This window comes from Rhinolophus ferrumequinum, chromosome 22, assembly GCF_004115265.2.
Source record: "Rhinolophus ferrumequinum isolate MPI-CBG mRhiFer1 chromosome 22, mRhiFer1_v1.p, whole genome shotgun sequence".
Lineage (NCBI taxonomy): Eukaryota > Metazoa > Chordata > Mammalia > Chiroptera > Rhinolophidae > Rhinolophus > Rhinolophus ferrumequinum.
In genome coordinates this window covers 34,788,647-34,815,203 of record NC_046305.1, presented here as the reverse complement: position 1 = coordinate 34,815,203, position 26,557 = coordinate 34,788,647, and the positions used below count along the sequence as shown (strand labels likewise).

General features: G+C 36.6%; 1 protein-coding gene across 1 annotated transcript in view; it reads left to right on the top strand.

The window, feature by feature from the left end:
- The window catches only part of PLPPR5 (phospholipid phosphatase related 5), a 112,646-nt gene extending 89,013 nt beyond the window's left edge, over window positions 1-23,633 (top strand). The window contains exon 6 of the mRNA XM_033094074.1: window positions 22,894-23,633. Coding sequence (XP_032949965.1) covers window positions 22,894-22,926 — 33 coding nt within the window. The 3' untranslated portion in view covers window positions 22,927-23,633. The remainder of the gene's footprint in view (window positions 1-22,893) is intronic.
- Window positions 23,634-26,557: the final 2,924 nt, after the last annotated feature.

The window sequence follows — 26,557 nt, the reverse complement described above, 5'->3', positions numbered from 1 at the left end:
CTTACACATGAGCTGTACATATATACCTCTCAATTATAGGATCCACAAAGTTCCCACCTACCTGAGGCCTTAGGGAGCCAACTTTCTTCATAGGTCATACCAGCACTTCTTTTCAAATTCATCGTTTTCTGGCTCCTGCCTTCAAGGGTCCATGCATCCCAAACAAAAGCTTCAGGCTGTCTCTAAATATCCAGACAGTATTAATTGCTCTTGGGAGGCTAAGAAACAAAAATCTGACTCTCCTTCTAGGGAATGGAGATGGAAACATTTACGTGTTCATTATCTTTAGTCTCCTGTGATAGCAAGAGTAAAGTAGGAATTAATATCTTAATAGCTGTGTCACTAATAGCAAAACGTAGATGAGAGTAAAATTTTAGGCATTTCTACTAGGTATACTATAAATAGATCCATTTTGAAGGATGTCACCTAGGACAATTAAAATCTGTCTCTGCCAATAAAGAAGTTTAATGTGGCAGAAGTGGCTAAAATCCTATAGGATCCCAGTAATACTCCAACATTTCAAAGAGTGAGGATGAGAGATAGGAACACCCTCTGAGAGAATGGGGAGTCTATTCTATTTAGAGCACAATTCAGCTCTTTGGACCAGCACCATTTTGAGACAGGGTTAGCAAATACCCAAATACTCACCAAAGGAAGCCTTCAGACAAGAAGCTTTCCTCTGATTAGGCTTCTCATTAATACAGGTTCATGCCAGATGAAGGAACCCTTTTCTCAACTGAATGGGTACCATACAATGGGATGGGAGTTACCATCATTAAAAAAAAAAAAAGAAAGAAAGAAAAGAAAAGAAAGAAAGAAAAGAAAAAAAACTGCCTCAAAGGACTACACCATTTTTCCGGAAGTAGAGGTTGGGCTGAACAGAACAGCAGTCCTGCTGATATTTCAACAACCATAGAAATGAAACTATTAAAAACAAAGTGATTTTCGTGGAAATACCCATGGCCCCAGCTTTTTCTCCCACTCTACACAGGCTGGTAAATCATCAAAATGATGTTATAGGTGACATCATAGGAATGGCAACAGCGGGACGCACTTTTTGAGTTCTCCTACGGATCTTATCACAAACGGGACATCTATAACCCATCAAAGGACTCTCTCCTCATCAGGCAGAACAGCTAAGAGACTCGTGCAAGGATTACTTGAAGGTGGGCAAATTGGGCGAGCAGGGGAAGCGGGAAGGGAGCGGAGTGGAAAAGCTGCCGGCATCTGCGGCGGTGGTAACACGGCCGGCATCTGCAGCTGCACAGACACAGGGGATCCAAGGATGGAACAGAGAACACAAAAGCCAGGAGGTGGGCTCTTTCCCTGAGTCCCACAGCTGATCTCTCCCGCTGAGGGGGCAGCATATCCAGCATTTGAGGCAATAACCTCAGCTGATACCTCCAGTTGGGCCGTAGGCCAGACAAAGGAGACAAACTCCATACCTGGGCCCTTCCCCTCCTTCCAATCCTGCCCCCTTCCTTCCAGAGACTTAAACTGGCCCCTGAACCAGGAGTATTGTCAAATTACAGAGGAGCCTTAGTGCTCAGGCTCTGGGAAGACTGGCGTGCAGCTCTGACCCAGGGAAAAGGCTGGGAAGAGTGTGATTTCTGCTGGGCTAGGAGAGAAGAGACTCCTCCACCCCCAGCCACCACCTTTTCTGGCCTGTGGGAAGAGCGTGACATGGCTGGGCTGGGAGAGAGAAGACCCCTCCATCCCCCGCCCCCACGCATTTTGACCTGCCTAGGGCAGGGCAATTACAACTGGAGAGGCACTCCCAGGGATCAGCAGTAAGCGGCAGACACAGCTCCCGGCTTTCAGCAGCTCAGAAATCTCCCGCCCGCCACACACACACACACACACACACACACACACACACACGGAAGAAGTGCCCTAAGACTCAGGAAAACTGGACACAGGGCTGGTGGTGCTACTCTCAGTGTGCATATGTGCAGGCAAGGGCAGAAACTGCACTGACTTTGTAAAATCTACCATCCAGACCCCTCAGCCCCACACAGTCCCAATGTTACTCTGGGCGGGGCACCAGGTGACCAACTCTGTCTGCACAATACGCAGGGGACTCTTTGGTACAGCAGAGGACAACCTGGAGATTACTTGGTGGACTTAAGCCAAGACTGGTGCTGCTTTTTGTTTTGTTTTGTTTTGTCTTTATATCTTTGATATCTTTGTCTGTGTTGAGTGGGAGTTGTCGGTTATTTTTACATGTGAATGTATTTGATTTTTTTCTTTGTTGTTGTTGTTGTGCTTGGTGATTTGCTTTGTTCTGAAATTGCCCTACCAGGGCCCAGCTTAAGAGGCACAAGATTCAACATACCCAGAGGCCAACTCCAGACCAAACCAGAGTACTACCAGGTTTGACCTACAAGTGACACACCCAGAGGGAATTCTCTACAGGTACAAGAGCCCATAGAGGCCAAACCACATTTAAGCGGTCAACCCTCACGCAGCAGAACACCCTGCGGTGGGCTGAGCCAAGTCTCACAACTAGTCAGCCTAGGAGTTAACCCCACCTACTCACAAGCGAAAAACAATTAAAGATCTTCTTTAACAGGACAATATACACAACACAAGAGGCACCTTTTTGGAGCACACGCAGAGGAGAAGAACGAAGTAGTGCAAGTCAATATAAAGGACACATATTACATAAGATAACCCAGCAAGAAATAAGAACTCTAGGGGATCTACCTAATACATCGAAGCAAACACAGAGACTCAGCCAGAATGGGGAAACAAAGAAACATGTCCCAAATAAAAGAACAGAAGAAATCTCCAGAAATGGAACCAAATGAAACAGAGGTAACCAACCTATCAGAGACAGAGTTCAGAACACTGATGATAAGAATGTTTAAGGAGCTTAGAGACGACATAATGAAGGATGTAGAAATCATAACGAACAACCAGTTAGAACTAAAGAACACAATTACCGAAATTAAGAACTCACTTGAAGAAATTACCAGCAGGTTAGATGAAGCAGAGGATCGAATCAGTGACTTAGAAGACAAGTTATCAGAGATCACCCAAACAGAACAACAGAAAGAAAAAAGAATAAAAAACAATGAAGATGGTTTAAGAGACCTATGGGATAACATCAAGTGCCACAACATGCGCATCATAGGAATACCAGAAGGTGAAGAGAGGAAGCAAGGGATTGAGAACATATTTGAAGTAATAATGTCCAAAAACTTCCCCAACCTGATGAAGGAAACCAACATACAAGCCCAGAAAGTGCAGAGAGTTCCAACCAGGATAAACCCAAACAGGTCCACACCAAGACACATTATAGTTAAAATGGCAAAGGTTAAAGACAAAGAGAGAATCCTAAAAGCAGCAAGGGAAAGACAGAGGGTTACATACAAGGGAACTCCCATAAGACTATCACATGACTTTTCTACAGAAACATTGAAGGCCAGGAGGGAGTGGCAGGAGATACTCAAAGTGATGGAAAACAAAGGCCTACAACCTAGATTGCTTTATCCAGCAAGGCTATCATTTAAAGTTGATGGAGAGATAAAGAGCTTCCCAGAAAAGAATAAGCTAAAGGAATTTATTACCACCAAGCCAGCATTGCAAGAAATACTAAAAGGACTTCTGTAAATAGAAGAAAGATGAAAACAATCCAACTACAAATTTTAAAAATGTCAATAACTATGTACCTATCAATAATCACTTTAAATGTAAATGGATTAAATGCTCCAATCAAGAGACACAGGGTGGCTGACTAGATAAGAAAGCAAGACCCTTGTATATGCTGTATACAAGAGACTCACCTCAGATCAAAAGACACACACAGGCTGAAAGTGAAGGGTTGGAGTAAGATATTTCATGCAAATGAAAATGAGAAAAAAGCTGGAGTTGCAATACTTATATCTGATAAAATAGACTTTAAAATGAAGAACATATTAAAAGACAAAGATGGGCACTATGTAATAATAAAGGGATCGATCTGTCAAGAGGACATAACCCTAGTAAACATCTATGCACCCAACATAGGAGCACCTAAATATATAAAACAGATATTGACTGACATAAAGACAAAGATCAACAGTAACACTATCATAGTAGGGGACTTTAGCACACCTCTGACAACAAGGGACAGGTCTTCCAGATAGAAAATCAATATGGAAACAACAGCCTTAAATGATACATTGGACCACTTGGATTTAATCGATATTTTCAGAGCATTTCACCCCAATGCTTCAGAATACACGTTCTTCTCAAGAGCACATGGAACATTTTCCAAGATAGACCATATGTTAGTCCACAAAACAAGTCTCGATAAATTTAAGAAAATTGAAATCATACCAATTGTCTTCTCTGACCACAGTGCTATGAAATTAGAAATGCACTACAGGAAAAAAACTGGAAGACACACCAATTCATGGAGGCTGAATAACATGTTACTAAATAATGAATGGGTCAAGCAGGAGATCAAAGAAGAAATCAAAAGATATCTCAAGACAAACGAAAATGAAAACACGACGACCCAAAATCTATGGGATGCCGCGAAAGCAGTCCTAAGAGGGAAATTCATAGCATTGCAGGCCTACCTAAAGAAACAAGAAACATCACTATTCAACAGTTTATCTTCACACTTAAGGGATCTGGAAAAAGAACAGCAAAATAAGCCCAAAGGGAGTACAAGGAAGGCGATAATAAAGATCAGAGCAGAAATAAATGAAATAGAAACCAGAAAAACAATACAAAAGATCAATGAATCCAAGAGATGGTTCTTAGAGAAGATAAACAAAATTGACAAACCTTTAGCCAGACTCATTAAAAAAAAGAGAGAGAGGACCCACATTTATAAAATCAGAAATGAAAGAGGAGAAGTGACAACAGACACCATAGAAATACAAAAAATTTTAAGAAATTACTATGAGCAACTATATGCCAACAAATTTGACAGTCTGGGAGAAGTGGACAATTTTTTAAAGGCGTACAACCTTCCCAGGCTAACTCAAGAAGAAACAGAAAACCTGAATAGACTGATTACCACCAGGGAAATTGAATCAGTAATCAGCAATCTCCCAACAAACAAAATCCCTGGACCAAATGGCTTTACAGGTGAATTTTACAAAACGTTCAAAAAAGAATTATCACCTATTCTCCTCAAGCTCTTCCAAAAAATCCAGAAGGAGGGAAGACTCCCAAACACTTTTTACGAAGCCACTATCACCCTGATCCCAAAATCAGACAAGGACACCACAAAAAAAGAAAACTACAGGCCGATATCACTAATGAACATAGATGCAAAAATAATCAACAAAATATTAGTGAACAGAATTCAGCAATACATTAAAAAGATCATACACCATGATCAAGTGGGATTCATCCCTGGTATGCAAGGGTGGTTCAACATCCGCAAATCAATTAATGTGATACACCAAATTAACAAAATGAAAAATAAAAATCACATGATCATATCGATAGATGCAGAAAAAGCATTTGATAAAATCCAGCAGCCAGTTATGATAAAAACCCTCAAGAAAGTGGGAATAGAGGGATCATATTTCATCCTAATAAAGGCCATATGTGACAAACCCATAGCTAACATCATACTCAATGGGGAAAAGCTAAAACCATTCCCCTTAAGATCAGGAACAAGACAAGGTTGCCCACTTTCTCCACTTCTATTCAACATAGTGCTGGAAGTTCTAGCCACAGCAATCAGACAATAAAAAGAAATAAAAGTCATCCAAAGTAAAATTGTCATTATATGCAGATAATATGATACTATATATAGAGAACCCTAAAGATTCCACCAAGAAACTATTAGAGCTGATAGATGAATTTAGTAAAGTAGCAGGATACAAAATTAATATTCAGAAATCAGTTGTACTCGTATATACCAATAATAAAACATCAGAAGGAGAAATTAAAAAAGCAATCCCATTCACAATTGCTCCAAAGACTATAAAATACCTGGGAATAAATTTAACCAAAGAAGTAAAAGATCTGTACTCAGAAAATTATAAGACACTGAAGAAAGAAATGAAAGAAGATACAAATAGATGGAAACACATACCATGTTCATGGATAGGAAGAATTAATATAGTTAAAATGTCCATACTGCCTAAGGCAATATACATATTCAATGCAATTCCTATCAAACTACCAACGACGTTTTTCACCAAAATAGAACATATAATCCTAAAATTTATATGGTACCGTAAAAGACCCCGGATAGCCTCAGCAATCTTGAGAAATAAGAACAAAGTGGGAGGTATAACAATACCTGACATCAAATTATACTACAAGACTACAGTAATCAAAACAGCATGGTACTGGCATAAAAACAGACACATAGATCAATGGAACAGAATAGAGAGTCCAGAAATAAATCCATGCCTATATGGCCATTTAATCTACGACAATGGAAGCAAGAATGTACGGTGGGGTAAAGACAGTCTATTCAATAAATGGTGCTGGGAAACCTGGACAGATACATGCAAAAAAATGAAGCTGGACCACCTCCTTACACCATATACAAAAATAAGTTCAAAATGGCTTAAAGACTTAAATGTAAAATCTGAAACTATAAAATTCCTAGAAGAAAATATAGGAAGAAACTTCATAGACATTACCCGGAATAAGATTTTTACTGATATATCCCCTCACGTGATGGAAGTAAGACAAAAAATAAACATATGGGATTACATCAAACTAAAAAGTTTTTTCACAGCAAAGGAAACCATCAATAAAACAAAAAGGGATCCTACTGAATGGGAAAAGATATTTGCCAATGATATACATGATAAGGGGTTAATATCACAAATTTATAAAAAAAACTCACTCAACTCCAAGAAAACAAACAACCCAATTAAAAAATAGGCAGAGGACATGAAGAGACATTTTTCTAAAAAGGACATACAGATGGCAAACAGACATATGAAGAAATGCTCAACCTCACTAACCATCAGACAAATGCAAATAAAAACCACAATGAGATACCACCTCACCCCAGTCAAAATGGCTATCATCAATAAACCAACAAACAGCAAGTGCTGGTGTGGATGTGGAGAAAAGGGAACGCTTGTGCACTGTTGGTGGGATTGCAGATTGGTGCAGCCACTATGGAAAACAGTATGGAGGTATCTCAAAACTCTGAAAATGGAACTACCTTATGATCCAGCAATTCCACTCCTAGGTATCTATCCAGAGAAATCCAAAACTCCAATTCAAAAATCTTTATGCACTCCTATGTTTATTGCAGCACTATACACAATAGCTAAGACATGGAAACAACCGAAATGCCCATCGGTAGATGACTGGATTAAGAAACAGTGGTACATTTATACAATGGAGTATTACGCAGCCATAAAGAAGAAAGAAATCTTACCATTTGCAACAACATGGATGGACCTAGAGAACATTATGTTAAGTGAAACAAGTCAGACAGAGAAAGACAAATACCATATGATCTCACTTATATGCGGAATCTAAAGAAAAGAATAACTGAATGAACTAATCAGAAACAGTTTTGGAGACATAGAGAAAAAACTGAGGGTTGATAGATGGGCGGGGGGGTGGGGATAAAGGGGAAGGTGAGGGGATTAGAAAACAGTCGGTAACCACAAAATGGCCACAGGGTTTTGAAAATTAATTTCGGGAACATAATCAATAATGTTGTAAAGATTTTGTAGGGTATCCGATGGACATGTGTCCCATTTGGGAGACCACCTCAGGATGATGTAAATGTCTGATCACTGCACGGTACACCTGAAACTGAACAATAATGAATGCCAACTATAATTTTATATATATATATATGTATATATATGTATGTATATACTTACAAGAAGCGGAGTACAGCATTAGGAATAGAGACAGTGGAAATGTAATGGCTGTGTGCGATGTCAGAGGGATAGTGGATGGGGGGAGGGGGTTTCACACAGTGTGAGGGATATGAATGATAAATGTCTAAGTATTACTTTGTCTTGTGCACCTGAAACTAATAAAAAAATTTTTTTTAAATGCTGTTATAAAACTACATCCTTCGACTCTTCAGCTTGAGATCTAAGTGGAAGATTCCCTGACTATTCATGAAAACAGTTAAGCGATCTTTGATGAATCTTCTCCCACTCATTTTAGGAAAATAAACTGAGCTAAATCTATCTTGATTCAAGTATAAATAATCAGAACAATTACATAAATTCTTTAAACTGATTTCATGACACAGAAGAGAGAGACATATTTCAAGATTTAGAAAATGTTTTTGGAAAAAAGATTAATTACCAGAAATTTAACTAAATTTATGAAGGATAGCATCTTTTTTCCACTGTCCAGGAAATTAAAGAAAATATGTGAAATGAGAGATAAGATAGATAGGTGGCACAATGGCACGATTAGGAAACTGTTGTAAGAAAACGAATGTCATGGCAGGAATAAAACTAATACTAGAAACCATAAAGTACAAAATCCACATGGGATAAAGTCAAATCAGTTATATGAAGGACAGGTTTCAGCATATGTTTTTTCAGTAAAAGAACAAGAAAATAAAATCGACCTGAGAAATCTAACATATGAAACATATCACAGAAATCTAACATAAGAAACACTGTAGATCGTAAAGAAGAGGACAAATGAGCTATAGAAATATTCAGAGTTATACTTTAAGGAAACTTTTCTTCTAAAGAAACATCTGAATCTTTAGAAGGGTTAACTTGATATAAGATAAAATTAAAATACATTCTAGAACTCAGATATTTCTTGGTGAAGTTTTCGAATTTCCATATTGAAGAGAGGATCCTATAAATATTGTGGTAGATGGTTTTATTGTTCCCAATTATTAACTACCTCCTTCCTTAGGCAGAGTATCCTTCCTGCTCCAATCATTTTGGATTTGGTCAATAACGTGTGAATTAACCTGATTTATATCCCATGAATCAGAAACGTAGATCATGACTTTCTGCCAACCTTATGCTCCTGGACCTTCTTCCAAGACAAGATCATGCTCCAGATAGGGGTTGCTCCCTCTGGAAGCAGACCGGCACCCAGCCTGTAGCCTGGAGAAGATCCCTCATACCTGACTACCAACATGTAGGATGAGAAAGAAACGGGTGTTCGTTGTTGGAAGTCACTGAGCTTTTGAGGTTGTACCATAGTATACCTAGTGAACACTCACACATACACAACGAATACATTACCTAAGGCTGACAGCACGCTGGCCTCAGACTTCTCCCTACACAACACTAAATGCCAGATTGGAGTAATGTCTTCCGAATTTTTAAGGAAACAGTGTGTGACATAAGAATTATTCCCACCCATTAGGTCATTTAAGCATTAAGATAGCCATAAAATACCACCTATGTAAGTATTCAAGAATTATACTATTTATGAAATGGACCAGCAGATGTTTACCAGCTTACTGAGCAATACCAGTATCTAGAGCTCTCAAATTGGGAAAAGTCATGATATGACTGAATTGGCAGAAAGAATGATAACCATTTAAATATAGAATTAATTAGAATTGACTGTGGTAAATACAGTAACAGAAAGAGTGTAAAATTATAAAATTAAGAAGATATGTAACAAAAGAAAATAATAGAGCAATGATAAAATGAGACATTGTAGATAATACCAACAAAAGTGTAAAAAGTGTGATAATTCCCAGATCTTTTACTGGAGGGACTCAATATCATGTTTCATTTTTGGCATTACTAACTAGGAAAACATAGTCTCAAGCATTTTTTAAAGAAAACTTATTGAGAGTAGTTTAAAACAATTTATAAAAGGCCATTGACAAAGTGTAAAATATAATCACACTGATCAAAGGGTTGATGCCTGTAATATATAAAGCATCCTAGTTGTGAAAAGGGCAAAGTTCATGAATAGGCAAATCATTAGAGATCAAATGCAAATGAGAAATAAGTATATGGAGAAGTATTCTCTGTCACTTTTAATGACAATTCATGGAGGGTCTGATGCAGCACAATGAACTTGGTGCTTACCCTGTAAGCAATGGGGAGCCCACGAAAGAGTGTAAGGAAGGAAATGGCATCTTCAGAATGGAGAATAACTTGAAGGAGAGCAACACTGAAGCAAAACAAAACAAAATAGAAACCAAGTTGGGAGGCTGTTGTGAAAATCCAGATCAATGATGAGCAAGCGGAGGACTAGATGTCAATGCAGCCTCGTCACACCATTTTGACGGAGCAAGCATCAACTCTGTTTTTAGTCAGGTGTTAATTCTGATCAGAGGCACTGTCTTAGTCCATTTGGGCTGCTGTAACAAAGTACCATAGACTGGATGGGTTACAAACAGTAGGAATTTATTTCTCACAGTTCTGAAGGCTGGGAAACCCAAGATCAAAGTGCCAGCAGTCTGGTGAGGGCCCTCTTCTCAGTTCAGAGATGGCCATCTTCCTAGGGCAGAAGCAGTGAGGGAGCTCTCCCTAGTCACTTTTATAAGAGCACCAATCCCATTCATATGGGCTCCACTCTCATGATCTAATCACCTCCCAAAGGCCCCACCTTCTAATATCATCACATTGGGGGTTAGATTTCAACATGTGAACGGGAGGGAGGCGTAAGCACTCAGTCTACAGCAGGGGTTATCTAAACTCTCAATGATTTACCATGGAAAAAGGCTTAACTGCTAGCCAAGGTGTCACTAAGAAAACTATACCCCCACCCCAAGAAGCATTCCGACCTTTAATCTATGGCATTTTCCTGTCCTCTCTTCAGAGATTTCTCTTGTCTGTAACTAGTGGATAAGGAATACATTGACATTCCTTCTAGGGATTCTCCTGGGTCAGGCTGCATGCTTTGCAACAACAAAGCACTGAGCACTGTTGTCCTTTCTCTCTTGCCCCCTTCTTGTACTCACTCTAAGGTAGAATGCTGGCATTCAAATTTGTATAGGTAAGCTCCTGCAAATAATGTATGTGTTTGCATTATCATTTTTAACTGATGTCATACAGAAAATCTATGGAAAGGGACATTTTATCTGGCAAGGGAACAAAACTATTTAAAAATAAATATAAGAATCAATGGGTTTTGATAGAAAATGGAATATTCCCAATTGATCTTAGAGGAATATCTACACAGTTTTATTAAGGTAATTAGAACAGGCCTCTATAGCCACTATGGCTAATTGGGATGACTTTGAGAGCTAACTTAGTGGTTAGAGCCAGGTGTAGAAAATGCTTTTTGAGAAAATAATTTTTTTCCATTTAAACCTAGGCATTATTTTTATTTAGGTTTATGTGATCTAATCAGTTGAACCAAAGGGAATTCTCTCTTACCAATGACAAGAAAGGGAAGGTAATGCTAGGAATCATTTACAACGTTGCAGCTTTATATTTCAGAGAAGGAGCTTTTTCACCTACCTGTTCTTCCCAAAGAAGTTCAGACATGTAAAAGCACTCCGTGACTGATAGAAATATCACATGAATGAAAGTGGTAATAGTGGCGACAGTTCCTCAAATCTGGAAAGGCCATAGTGAATGTTTACTATTACAGATGGACATAACCATGTTTAATTCCCATGGGAACTGTAAAGGAAAATTATATGGATAGGAAAATTGTAAGGGAGCTCACAATGACCCATGGAAACAAATGCACTGACCTTGACATTGAATGTTTTGCATATTAGAAAATCACTGGGATCAAGGAGAATCCTGGGCTAAATTTAGGTGGAGTAGGGGAAGGGTGGGGCATGGAGAGGCAGCCTTTTGCAGCGGCTCAGCTTGGCTCACAGTCCCAGGTTTGAAGCCTGGTTTGGCTACATAATAACTAGGTGGAATTAGACAAATTCCTCCTCTTCTCCTTACCTGAATAATAGATACAATAATGGTTCCCTTATAGAGTAATTGTTGGAATTAACAAACTACAAACTTCTTGGCACACAGTAGATACTTAACACAGTGTAGTTCCCTCCTGCAAGAATAATGATCCCTTAATAGGATTTTTGTTTTATTTCAGACTAGGATATTCCTATAGATGTATTTTGTGAATTAAAGGTTTATACAGATTGGATCTGTCATACATAGCACGTGTGTCAGAAAATACTATAGTATAAAATATTGCATACATTAGTGTCATAGCAACAGCAAAACAATCCCTTGGTTTCTTGCCAAGGCAAATATGATTATACATTATGGTGCTCTTTATTAAGTTCCTTTGAGGTTTCAAAATGTCATGAATAACTATGCCAATCTATTTAAAATTCATTTGCTTTTCTATAATGCAAATCTTTGTTTTACAGAGCTGCTGAACTGTCATATAAATGTTATATGGGACCTTGTCAAAACAACTTTATTAGTGATCAGACAGTGAGATAGCTAATGGAACTAAATATTTTCATATTTTAGGCAATTTTTTAATCTAGGCTTTGAGAATTTATGAAAAATATTTGAAGTACCTCAGTGTTTACATGCTGTATTGTGTTCTCATTTGTCTAATTTAGTTTTGCCTAAAAAAAGTCAATTGAAAATGAAAGCTTTCCAACAGGCATCAATATTTTAGGTTAGGAAAATGAGCACATACTGTTATTATTTGCCATGTTATTTCTACTATTTGTGCCCCATATATTCAGTATTTATTTTCCCATACTATTTGTAAGTCACAATATACCACTAAAAAAATAAAAGCCAGATTTTTTTTAGTTATCTAACAGGATTTTTATAAATAGGTCTTCTCAGTAAATTGCTTTTAAATATACATAAGCTTTCTCATCTCATTTATGTGGAGAAATGTAGAGTTGATGACTGCATCTTTAAATTCTATGATTCCTGCAGTCATTTACTAGGAGAGAATAAAACAAGAATGGATTAAAAAATAATTCCCAATGCACACACAGTTAGTTACACATAGGAAAACATTTACACCTACTTGTTCATCTCCCTCCTCTTTCAGATTTATTTCTGTACAGTGGACAGTCTGAGAAACACTACTGACGCTGTCAAAACTGGTTCAGAACACCAGGACACTATGAACATTTTTTTGTAAAGAAAATGCAAAGTTTTACTTGACTAAAACTAGGAAACTAAACTATGACCTCGTTTACAGTCTTTTGAAACAATCACACTTTTTTCTGTTGTTGTTTCCATTAAAGAAGCAACAAGTAATTCATGTCTATTGTTTAAAATTTGAAAATGTGGGTAAACAAAACAAAAATAAATAGGAAGTATCCATATGCCACCACATATGGAAACTTTTCTTCAAATAGCCTTCCTTTGCATGAGTGTATGTATGGGTTTGTCTAAGGTACAGAACCCTGGGTGCTCATTCCTGTTGCCTGCTCTTGCCCACATGACAGGATATTATGGATGTGGTCACAGATAATAACTATAATAATCATATCGAGCATAACAGAAAAAGCTAATCTTTAGTGAGAGCTTAATATGTGTCCAGAGTTATGTGAAGAATTTCTCACATAAATATCATTTTAGTTTTTACAGAAATTACTTGGTGTGTTTTTTAATTTCTTTTACAGAGAAAGAGACAGAGAGAGGTTAAGTAATTTGCCCAAGGTCATGCAACTGGTCTGTGTTCTAATACAAGAACACAGAACCATATTTTCCATTTCCAAATATGTTTCATATTTATCACTTCAGAGCTCAAACTCATAATCATTATGCTATACAATATTATGTAATTACATTGAAAAAGTTGTAATACATATAAATTAAACATTATTTTTGTTAGTCATAAAATATTACTTTCACTTCCAGTTTTCCACATTAAAAACAATACTAGGGTTAACGTCTTTGTAAGTTCGATTAATAATTTCTTTGAAGTATATTCATGGAAGTGGAAATACCGACAAAAAGATGAATACTTATGGCTTTTCGTTTGTTTCATATCCTTATGTCCGCTCCAACAGTGGGGAGTATATTATTCTTAATCATCTTCACCAATTTTATAAGGCACAAATAAACGAAGTACTTCATTTTAATTTGTTTTTTGAATATTCCATACATTTATTTTGTATTTTTATTTTGTGATTGAAGCACTTAAGGGTTGAAACAATAATTCAATAACTGACAAACCAAATTCTAGATATCACTTGGCTTTTAGGCTTAGTTCATGTCATGGTTAATGTTCCTAATTTTTTTTTTTTTAAACACACTTTACTTTTTTTTTTTATTATAACTTTTCTTTCTTTTTTTTTTTTTTAAGATTTTTATATTGGGAAAGGGGAACAGGACTTTATTGGGGAACAGTGTGTACTTCCAGGACTTTTTTCCAAGTCAAGTTGTCCTTTCAATCTTAGTTGTGGAGGGTGCCTTTCAGCTTCAAGTTGTTGTCCTTTCAGTCTTAGTTGTGGAGGGCACAGCTCAGCTCCAGGTCCAGTTGCTGTTGCTAGTTGCAGGGGGCGCAGCCCACCATCCCTTGCGGGAGTTGAACCGGCAACCTTGTGGTTGAGAGGATATACTCCAACCAACTGAGCCATCTGGGAGCTCAGCGGCAGCTCAGCTCAAGGTGCCGTGTTCAATCTTAGTTGCAGGGGGCACTGCCCACCATCCCTTGCAGGACTCGAGGAATTGAACTGGCAACCTTGTGGTTGAGAGCCCACTGGCCCGTGTGGGAATCGAACCGGCAGCCTTCGGAGTTAGGAGCATGGAGCTCCAACTGCCTGAGCCAACCGGGCCGGCCCCCTAATTTCTTTTTTAATTGGGGTTTATCAAAGTGTAATTTACATCCTGTAAATTTCCCTTTTTTAGCATACAGTTTTATTAGTTTTGACAGGTGTATAACATCATGTAATCATCATCATAATTAAGTTATAGAACATTTCTACCATCCTCAAAAGTTCCTTTCTTCCCTTTGTGGTCATTCAGCCCTCCTTCAGCCCCCAGCCTCTAGCAACCACTAATCTGTTTCTGTTTCTACAGTTTTGCTTTTCATACAAAAGGACTCATAAGTATGATGTTGTATAAATAGACTGATATAGAATGTAGCCCTTTGAGTCTGACTTCTTTCACTTAACATAATGCATTTGAAATTCATTCATGTTATTACGTTCAGTAGTTGGTTTCCGCCCATTTTTCTTGCTGAATAGTATTCTGATATATGGATGTACCATAGGTTTTGTTTTTATTCATTCACAAATTAAAGGACATTTGGGTTGTTTCCAGTTTTTCACAATTATGAATAAAACTGATATAAAATTCATGTACAGGTTTTTGTGTGAATATATACTTTTCTGTCTTTTGGATAAATACTTAGGAATGGAATTGCTAAGTTTTATGGTAAATGTATATTTACCTTTACAAAAATTTCGCAAAGTATCTGTGTCATCGCTAATGGCTCTTATGGTTTTGAATGGTTCTGAAATGAATCTTAATGTGGCTCATCTAAATTTGTACTAATTGGTACCTCTTTCTAAAAATAGGCAAGTTTTTAAATGAGGTGTTTTAATCAGCTACTGGTTATTTGAGAATTTATCATGTACTTCATCCATTACTCATATCCTCTAAATCTTTTCTGTCAAGTAGCATTGGTTGCTTATTTAGCAAATATAAAGCATTTTAGAAAGTAAAGTGAAATGAAATAAATAAGAAGCCAATAAGTTAGATTAAAATACTAGTATAAAACAAGTTATGGGTACAATTAATTGATAAACTATCTTTCTTATCATTTGTCATGTACAGTAAAATTTTATTTGTAATGAGATTTGTAATAAATGAAACATGCAACAAATATAAAATAAGAAGCACTATGAAGGATTTCCCAGGACTCACAAGCTTACAATCTAGTGGGGAGATAGTTTTATAAACAAATACAGAACAGGGTGATAATGGGTATGCTAGAGGAACAGACCAATCCAAACTTAGCAGTGCTTGTAACATCCTCTATAGGGAGATCTGAAGAACTGTTAGCCAAGTGAAGAGGCGGGAGAAGAAAGCACCAGATAGAGGAACCAGTTTATACAAAGATTTTGTTTGGCAGGTGAGATAAGAGCATGGGTGCAAGATTTGAGGATGCCATTTAAGAGTGTTCAGGTGGGGTCTAGAAATGAGTATAAAAGAAATGGAATTCAGAAGGAGCAAGGTGGATAAATTAGCAGTCAGGAAATTTTCAAAATGGCCAAATAAACTTTTTTAGGGTGCGGGAGGTAGGAGAGGAGGTAAATTGGGATTTTACATTTCAGACCGTTGAGACTATAGCCGTGAATATCAACTATAAGTGTCATGGACAGGAAAGTCATTAAAGTTAGGGAGGTTAAAGAACTTTGATAGAGCACCTGGATACTGTTGGTTCAAAAACTCACCCTTTACACAGAGGGCAAGAATAACCAAAGAGACAGACAACTCCAGATTGGTAGGTGGCAGGGTTGATAAGCAAGAGATCTTATATGTGAGGCTGGTCTTGGGCTGCTGCAATGTGAGTAAATCTCCACACTCACCCACCAGAATCTTAAAAGTTTATATAGAGACCTTAACTGGGTTCAGCCACATGCACCATCAAGGTGGTCTCAAAAACACCTCACTCTCTCAAAGTTGTATCCTTGAAACAACTCCTAGCGTGGGAACAGTGGGCAGAACATACATTCCAAGGACCGGGGAAGGGGTGAGGAGCCTCCAGTTGCACTGGTCCAGTTCAAGGCTCAAGCACCAGTCATATCCTCTCAATGACCTCCTCCAGCAGATATCCACCATCCTCCAAGTACCATAAACACATTAGCATTAATAGACTGACATGGAGTTTTCATGTCGGTGCATTGGAAGACATTGAGTAGAAGTGAAACACAAATCTTTGTTACAGGTCTTCTCAAAACCTTTATGCTCTGTGAGGCTCTAAAGCAGGAGTTTAATATGCAGTTAGTTGTTCCCAGAATTCTTTTAGCATAAAAATTTTATATTTTTGAGAGTCATTCAGGCTCACTGATTTTTTTAGGCAAGGCTCTTTTTGTCAGAAAAATGATGGAATTTTAAAGAAAAAAATTGATTGTATATACCTGACAATGTTTACATTGCTAACCAATCACTATTCTACATCTTTAAGCAGTGGTTCTCTTACTGCTGTAAAAGGGACTCCATCACTTGCAGCACTTGCAAAAAGGGCAGTTTTCTGGGACGCAAGCCCAAAGGTTCTGATCCAGTAGGACTGGGCTTGGGCCTGGGGATGTGTATTGTTATCAGTCATCTCAGGTGATTTGGATACAGAGCCAGCTGTTGGCCTGGATCCAACTGGGCCTGCAGAGCTTCTGAAACAGTGGATTTTTATATTGGTTGCACATTAGAATTGTTTGGAGAGACTTTAAAAATCTTATTGACCAGGCCTCGTTTCAGACCAATTAAATCCAAGTCTGTGGGGTTGTATCAGTATTTTCTTAAAGCTCCCAGGTGATTCCAGAGTGCAGCCAAGATAGAGAACCAGTGCTTGTAAAGATTCATTGTAGAAAGCCGTAAGCCTCTTTGGCTCCACAGGACTTGGAAATACTTCATAAGATCTATAGCTAATACCCCAGTAAAACCTGGGCCTGCCTCTGGTTTAATTAGCTTATCAGGGAAAGCTGCCTAGAGATTTCTCTTTTCTCTAGGGAGAAACAATTCTCTCAGAAAGTACCTTTAGCCCCTTTCCCCAAATAGTACCAAAAAATAAAAAAAAATCCTTAATAGAAGCAAAACTCTGAGCTAATACAAAACTTCGAACTGAAACAGAACCACTGTAGAGAAAGAAATGGTTCAAAAATCTTTCCCAAGAGAATGCTGGTCTTTCACATTTTAGCTTTTATGCCTTCATATCCCCAACTTTCTAAAACAAGAAATTGCTTAACATGAATTTTACAACCAGTTTAAAGTTCTCTAATACTTTCTTCTTAAAGGGACCTAATATTGTTTATCTTTATTAAAATACTCACCAACTTTACAACCTACCAAGAGGCTGTAACTTAATGTGACGGTTTTAGAGCACATATTCCATGTGCTGCTGCTTTTCCTCCTTCTCTCGTCTGCCACTTTGCCCTCCTCAGAGGACACAGTGAAGGAAGGAAGGAAGCAACTAGCAAAATAAAGAGGACTAATATTTGGGAATATTAGTAGATGTGATATCCATCTACTTCCCCTGACAAAATGTATTAGGTTGGTGCAAAAGTAATTGTGGCTTAAAGGGTTAAAAATAATTGCAAAAACCGCAATTACTTTTGCACCAACCTAATAGATGGTGTCTTACAGCATCAGAATTGTTGAATGATTTAATTATAGGACTATGATTCCTTAACCTAAATCCTAGTGCTAGATGTTGTTCAGGATTCGAAATATTTTATATTTAGGGGAAAAGATAACTGTATATTCTGTTACACAAGCAGGATCTTGAGCAGCACTTAGTAATCAAAGATGGGTCTTTCTGCAGCACAAGTAGAGTATGAGTTGCCTTATTATCAATTCAGATTTGGTTTTTGCCACCAAATGAGTCTGTAGCAATAGTATAAGAAGTATTTGGGTTTTAATGTTTGTTTGTATATTAGAAATTTAGGTGTGTAGAACTGTGAAATTTCAACCAATTATTTTTTTTTAATTTCTTTTACTTTTTCTCTCTTTGTTTCTTTTACTTTTTACTTTGTTTCTGTGGCTTTTATAGACAGTTATAATGACATGTTTGAGTACACCTTGTGCATATAATCTCATTTAATCTTAATAAAAATCTATTTAAATAGGTCGAATTATTTCCATTTCACAGATGAGAAAGTTGGGTCTTTGAAAGGTTGTATTGCTTGTGAAAATGGGCCCACATTTAAATACTTGACTTCAAAGTCCACTGTACCACACAGCTTCCTTACCAACAAACCGAAGGCTAAATAATTGAATTAAAGACATTGTATGAACATATCTCATTTTATTATTTTTAGGTTAAAAACCCAAGCTGGTTGCTCACAACCTCCTATTAAAACACAGAAGCTGTTTATAATCATCTTGGAAGAAAGAAACTGGAGCAATATTTAACTTTAGCATTTGGTCTAACAATGTAACAACATAGATCTTTAAGTAGGCTAGTACTTTTTCCAAGTAAATAAGTCAATATTTAAATAAACACTGAAATAACATATAAAATACATTTCATAGGTGTCCCGAATCCAACTTATTGAGAATGGTCAAGAAGAAAATTCACAGGAAAGGTCCTTTAAAGACTGTCTGGCAAGACTCTTCAGCTGGATAATGGGAATAAGCCACTGCGAACCCCTTCGATTAAGGCAATAAACGTATGTGCGCGAGAGCGCACTGGTGTTGGGTCGGGCTGCAAAGCTAAGGCAAATACAGAACAATGTATCCTTCTGTGCAGGTTTCCATTACACCCAAAAGGGATCTAGGTACTCAATTATTGTTGTTGCTATTATTATTTATTTATTCAAATACATTTCATTTTTTCACTGACTTTTCACTCAATAGGAATATAGCATTCCTCAACCAAATATGTAGCCCTTAATGGTAATGGCTTTTCCTGTTTTCCTATGTGAAGTGCTCTTTTTGCATTTTCTCTTATTTTTCAGAGGGAAATGGTGAGTGGCACATCCTGTCGGGTGGCAAGTCATCGCCAAATTCTCATGTCATAAGTAAATGACAATTTTGTTTTAAATGACTTTTTTTTTTTTTAAATTACAGAGTATATTTTCTACAATGGAGGTATAAAGTAAGGAATAGAGATTTTCACGTAGAACTTAGAGCTTCAAAAATTGGCATACTATAGACTTTAGAATTTATCCAATTTAAGAATCTAAAATTACTTTTCAGAAAAAAGTGCTTATTTTGCATGGGAACTCTGCACTCAAGGACTGGATTCAGTATTTTGCTCACTGATTTGCTGTGGACTTGAATGGTCACTTTCTAATGGGTGTAGCATTTTCTAATCTTCAAATCTTTGGGCTCAAGCTCTGCCATCTCCACTCTAAGCCTCTGTATGTGTAATTGAGGAAGGCACCAGTAATTATACTGATAAAATATTTGACAATTTTTCTTGTGACTCTGAATTAAGCATTTATGCACGAGTTTTTGGTTTGCCTACTGTGTGTTTACACCATCATCTACTAATAAGATTTAGTATTGCATGCTAAGAATTCAGCTGGATTAAAAGGAGTTACCCAGTTTGCTTCATAGGGAGTCCATTCCTTAAGATAGATGATCTGAAAATATTAAATGCAGTTCTGTTTTATTATATTACTGAGAAAAATGCTGATGGGAAAGTGAACAACATCATAACTTCCTGTATAGGAATTATACCATCTGGGTATTTCAAATTATGCATTTACATATTAATGTAATGTAATTGTAATTACTTGTTAATGTAATTGATATAACATAGAATCATAGAGTCTTATAGATGGCAAGGACCTCAGTAATTAGCTTGTCCTTCCTCCAGATTCCTTCAGGGAAAGCTGCCCCTATGCTAGAAGAGAATCTTATTTTTTAAAGCCTTCTGTGATAAATAATCTATCTCTTTCGTTCTGTGGTGTGGGTTGAATTGCTCTTGCCAGTGAAATTAATGAACAGATGGCCTCTGTGCTATCTGTATATTCCTTCCATGTACTTAGACCCTATTATTAAATTTCCCCCTTAATTTTCTCTTCCCTATGCACAGTCACTTCAATATTTTCTTTTCATCTGTTTATTTCTCTGCTAATGACCACCTTTAAATGATAAGCCCCGAGCAGGATCCTTCTTATTCTATTCAAATAGGAAAAGTCATCTCTGAGGTTAAAATTTAATGTGATGTGAAATAGAAAGGGTGCTAATCGGAAAAAAGAAGGCATTTCCCGAGAGCCCTGGGACCTAAAAATGTCCTCAGTCTGGGAATAAACTGTTACCCTGTGGTTTAACTTGGTAATGACTTAGCATAAGGAAAAGGGTAATATCGTTTCGAATTTATGAGCAGGGTAAGGAAGACCTAGTGGTCACCAAAACATGATTTTAAATGCCAAGACTGAATCCAGTGATCCTTAAATCTTAATGGCATACTTAAAGTTACACGTTCAAGACCTTATTTCTGAGGTGGCCTCACATTCCTATTTGGGACAGTCTCATTTTAAGCCTGTTGTCTCTGTGTATTATTACCATCCTCCCCACCCAACCCCGTATGTCCAGGTTTAGATGGTAATTTATATGGTCACCCTAGAGTTATTGAACATTCACTGTCACTTGCTTTTTTCCTCTGCTTCTGTCCTGCCTTGAATTGATTATCAGTGGTTTGTTTCTGATACTTTCTATGGTTTATTATGATCTTTTAATACTTCTGTTCTATCTTCTAAGGTGATGGCTGTCCTCTTTACTTAGGATCATCTTCAGCAAATTTAATTATCTAGGTCAAGGGAACACTGATACCTAGGCCAATGGCCTTTGGAACACTATCCATTTTCATTTTTATCTTCTTCTTTTCTTTTAATCCCCTTTTCTTTCTTTCTACTGTCACTTCTTCAGCCTTTATCTACCCACCAGTTGCCACTGACTGATTAATCTTCAATTTATATCTTAACAATTACTTTCCAGCAATTACTGTCTGCTAGGTCCTGTCCAGAGGTGTGACACTCCTGTCAGTTTTGTACTGTTACCATGTATCAAATTTATTTTCTCACTTCACAGATTTCAAGTCCTCATGGGGACACTGGAAATAAAACTATGATGTACTGCTTCCATAGTTCTTATGGCTTTTATTCAACCATAGTACATTATGTAACTCTGACAAGTCTTTTTTATCCTAAAGTCATGCTTGCACTTTGTAAGGAGAACTCAATTAACAGAGATGAGGTGCTGAATTTCCCAACATTTTCGTTATGCATTTTTAAAATGAGGAATTAAAGTTTCTAAAGTCCTACCAGGAGTTAGTGAAAAAGTCAGCATGTTTGCTCACTATTGACTTTTAATGATACTATTTTTCTCTAGGTTTAAGTGGGTCAAACATAAAACATAATGCCTTAAGCAATAGTTAATGATATCCTCTTAGTTGTAGCTTAATATGCTTAAATTCAATGAAAATCAATTTTAATTTCTTTACACATATTTTTAGAATGTTTTAACCAACCAGTTAAACATTTTATACTTTAACTTGAAAAGAGCTCATGTACATGGGAGAAATCTCATGGCATGCATTCATTAAAAGGAATTCTATTTATGATGTTTTTGACTTACAAAGAGTCAATACAAAAACTACTATGACAAACATTCAAAACAGTAATACGGTAGAACCCTTTTGTAATGCTGCTGTTCTTGGTTGGGGCTGTCACGTGTTAGAGCTTGACATAACCCTGTATGTGGCATGATTAATTATGTCATGTCAATTTTCCATTGCAATATTTCAGCAACCATAATATAGCCTGTTGCATGTCTGAATCCGTTTAAATATTAGTCATTCCACAAGGTTTCCTTGTACCCAATTCTATTGCTTAAAAAAAAAAAAATGGTAAAAAGGCTCTGTGAAGAATTCTGTGGTTGAGGTAAACAACAGAGATTTCAGTCTGTAGTCTGGATTCCTGCATCAAAAATGAAATGTTTAAGTAGATCTTTGTCAACCAGCAAATGCCATTTCAGTCTGAGCATTTCACCACCTCATTCTGTGCCATCTGTCTCACAGGGAGCAATTAATCTGAAGCTCCAACATGCTAGCATTAAAATTCCATTAAAACTGAGCAGAATATTAACGTGTCTGGCATTACCATTTTTATCTCTCCAAATTTCAGTGTTAAGTTTGAATAAAGCAGGTACAACATTTTAACCTATTTGTTAAATAAAAATATTGAATAAAATATATAATTAGCAACTGGATTTATGTAATAATACATAGAACTTAGTTTAATAATGTCGTATGTTTTTGCAACTTTAACATATATGGGCTACAGTTTTATATTAGGCTAACGATTGTTTGTAAAAGCACTAAATATTTTACAAAGCCAATTTTCCCAGACCCTGACTTTGTAATTCCTTTTTCTTTTTGCAGAACCACATCACCGCCTTTGCAGAAGTCACATGATATTGAAGCAGATGGTTTTTCACTGCATTGGACATCATCCCTTTTCACCATCCATTCTTAACACCCAAAGTTTGTTTGATTACAAAAGAAGTTTATAAAGTTGTCTAATAATTTTTATAATTTTAAAATCCATGTCAACTTCTCTGTTGCCCCCACTAGACTGTGAGCTCCTCAAAGGCAGGACTGTGTGTTTCTTCTCTGTTTCCCCATTACCTACAACAAAGCCTTGCACAAAGTAGGTATTCAATTAAAATGTGATGACCAAATGAACAAATTAATTCTTACATGAAACAACCAGTTTAGATTCTCACAGAATCACTGAAACTATGTGAAAAGAAACCTCTACACGAGTCATATTTGTATAAGAAATCCCTCCATTTTGGGCTAGTTAAACTTTTTAATTTTTCATATATCTATTCAGCACTACACCATATTTCATTTGAAGTGGACTTTGAAAGTCATGGGGGTTTTTATTTTATTATTCAGCATGACATTATTTCCATCTTAACAGATTTCAGTGTGTGAAATTATGTTTAGAAAGTGTGTTCTATACTAAAATAATGTTTGCACATAATATTATGCTATATTTCCCTTAAAATATCATCCATTCTATACCTTCTAAGACTGGTGCTTCTGCTTTTGAAGGGGACAATGCCAATTTTTACTGTAATAAGTAATGTATCATAATTAAAAATTATTTATTTGGACATCTGTTTCTGACAATTGTGGTTTAATTGTTGACTTGTAGTTTCCGAATGCCGGTAGTGTTTAGGGTAGTTTAAATGACTAAATTCAGCAATGTTACCTGTTTATTGAATAATTTTCCATTGATAACAGTGTCTGAAGAGTGGTCACAGTTTCCATTCTTAGGCTTTTTAATGGCCAAGTTTCCACATAATTTAAATAGGAAAGAACCACACCTTGACAACATAATTTAAATTACATAAATGCAAGAAATGTAGTTAACATATTTTACTTTGCATATGTGTAGTACTTTATAGTTTACAAAGTACATTTTCATTTATTATTTAATCCTCATAGTAGCCCCAGGTAAACACTAAGAGTATGGCTTTTGTTTTATAGATGAGAAAAATAAAACCAAGCCAGAGTAAACAATGTGCCCAATATTACACAACTAGTAAAAGGCAGTTCAAACTTAAATTCAGGTTTTCTGATCCCAAACTAACGCTCCTTTTAAATAAGCCACAGCTGCCATATTGTTTTGGACACATAGAGGCCTTTCAGAGGTCAGTGGAATCCTGGGTAAATACCTATATTTTTAAAAAATGAAGGAATGCCTAAATAAAGTTAGAAAAACTTTGCTGTACTTTAAATATTTGTTTTAAGAATGAATACTTTTCAAATATCCAACCACATATATAGTAACCTATTTAAAATTCTATTTAAAAATAATGTCAAGAATCTAGATGTGAGGTCTTTTGTCAAGTCAAAACCGAAATCAGATGTCTCTCCTGCCACCCTCACTGCCGTAATCTAGCCCCCATCACTCAGGAGAGTGGCCCTCAGAGCCATATGAGTACCTTACACTAAGCATGTGGAATTAAGGATGAAAATCATGAGAATATAAGGTAAATGAACTGGACTATGAGAAAACCATTCAGTGTATTTCTCAACAATAACTTGGCAATCTTTAAACTTACTCTGAGCAAGTTTATTTGAGTTTGTCTCATGTGAGCAATAGTTAATGGTGGAAATGATACTTCCTAACCTTGACAGAACTAAGGAAAATAAACTTCTAATTTTCTCTGTAATTTCAACAAATATCAGTAAATAAATATAACCAAACACTTTTCCATTACTCCCCAAATAGATGTTACTTACTCTTTTCCATCACTGTAGGGGTTAAAGCACTTTTAGTAGGGCCAAAACTAGAAAACTCATGTTTCTACCAATATCAGACTTCTATAACAAATTCAATTCTGGTAGAAATTTATAACATGAAAAGCTTGGAATGACTTGACCCTCTTTAAAGATGATTTAGGCAATAACAGTAATGGAGAATTCCGTTACTGGGAATGGACATGAAAGGATGATCAAAATGTTTTAGGAGGCAGGATTACCGGTAAGACTTCTAGAATTAGCTCAGTTCTGTCAATTCTAGCATCAGTTTTCCAAGGAACCAATCAGTAACGTTTTCCCTGTTGGAAGTCTTAGCTATATATTCGTATGTAAATGTTGTATCTTTGCACCTTGCAAACCTGGTCTGAATGTGGAAGTTATAAATTCCTCAGAAACCCAGATTTAACCCCAGATAGATCAGAGTAAGGTGTTTTTAATATTTAAATGCCATGGGCCCAAGATTATGCAATGAATTATCCTGCAAGAAAGGACATTCCGAAGAATAAAAAGATACATGCACAGAAGGTAAAAAGCCAGCAGAGAACCCTTAATAATGATGTTGTTCCTGAGAATAATGGAAAAACACATTGAAGAAAATACTAATTTATAAATATGTACATTGATAGTCTAGTAAAAGCAGGTAAACGCATATTTCTGATGAAGACATCTTTTTATTCTCCTTACTTGGGGCCCAGGTCAGTATAAATTAGGCAGCCTGAGAATTTCAGTCGTCTCTGTTTGCATGGCAGAAATTCTGTACATGTTTAATCTGATTCCTAAGATTATTTAAAAGGCTCTTTTATGTTAAAAGAGAGGTGAACCTTCTTCGATGGACTTTGTCTATTCCACTTCTAACTGGGCCTCTCTTTTCTCAGGATCTATCCCAGACAAATATCTCGGTTACCTTTATCAAACAGTTTCCTCTGTGAAAGAGCAGTAGGGGAGGGAATAATTCTCTGCTGTGTATTGTATTTTTCAAATAAAACATTTTTAAAAGAAATTTACAAAATTAAGTTTGATTATTTTCCTCCATGTATGAATCCTCTCTTGGGAGTAGAGAAATAAAGAATGCTTGTCAATGTGATGAAAGTCAGATTGTCAGAGTAACTGGAGAATGTTTGGGAAGGGATCGCAATGGTTCCGATTAGACCAGCTCTTGAGGCAGCTCAGTGACCCTGTGCATCTACCGTGTTTCCCCGAAAATAAGACCTAGCCAGACAATGAGTTCTAATATATCTTTTGGAGCAAACATTAATATAAGACCCGGTCTTATTTTACTATAAGACCCGGTCTTAAATAATATAATATAATATAATATAATATAATATAATATAATATAATATAATATAATATAATATAATATAATATAATATAATATAATAAAGACCCGGTCTTTTGTAAATTTTTGCTCCAAAAGACGCATTAGAGCTGATGGTCCGGCTAGGTCTTATTTTTGGGGAAATAGGGTATTGTTCATCCTGGAGTCTTATCAACCTCTATATTGACAAATCACAACCCTCTGCAAACTACCTGAGACACTGAACAGGTACAATCTGTTATATCATCTGCCTCTGAGGGCACAATTCATTAATTTTGGATTGCATGCTCTAAAAAGTTTCCCTGGGCATATACCAAATGGCTCTATTTACGCCTTACAAACAGTGATGTCACAATTTGCCAGGCCTGGGCTTTCTAATGAATTTTGTGAGTTGTGATTCTTTTGAAATATCAACTAGGGAAAATTCTTTCAGTGATTAAGTGAATAATTCTC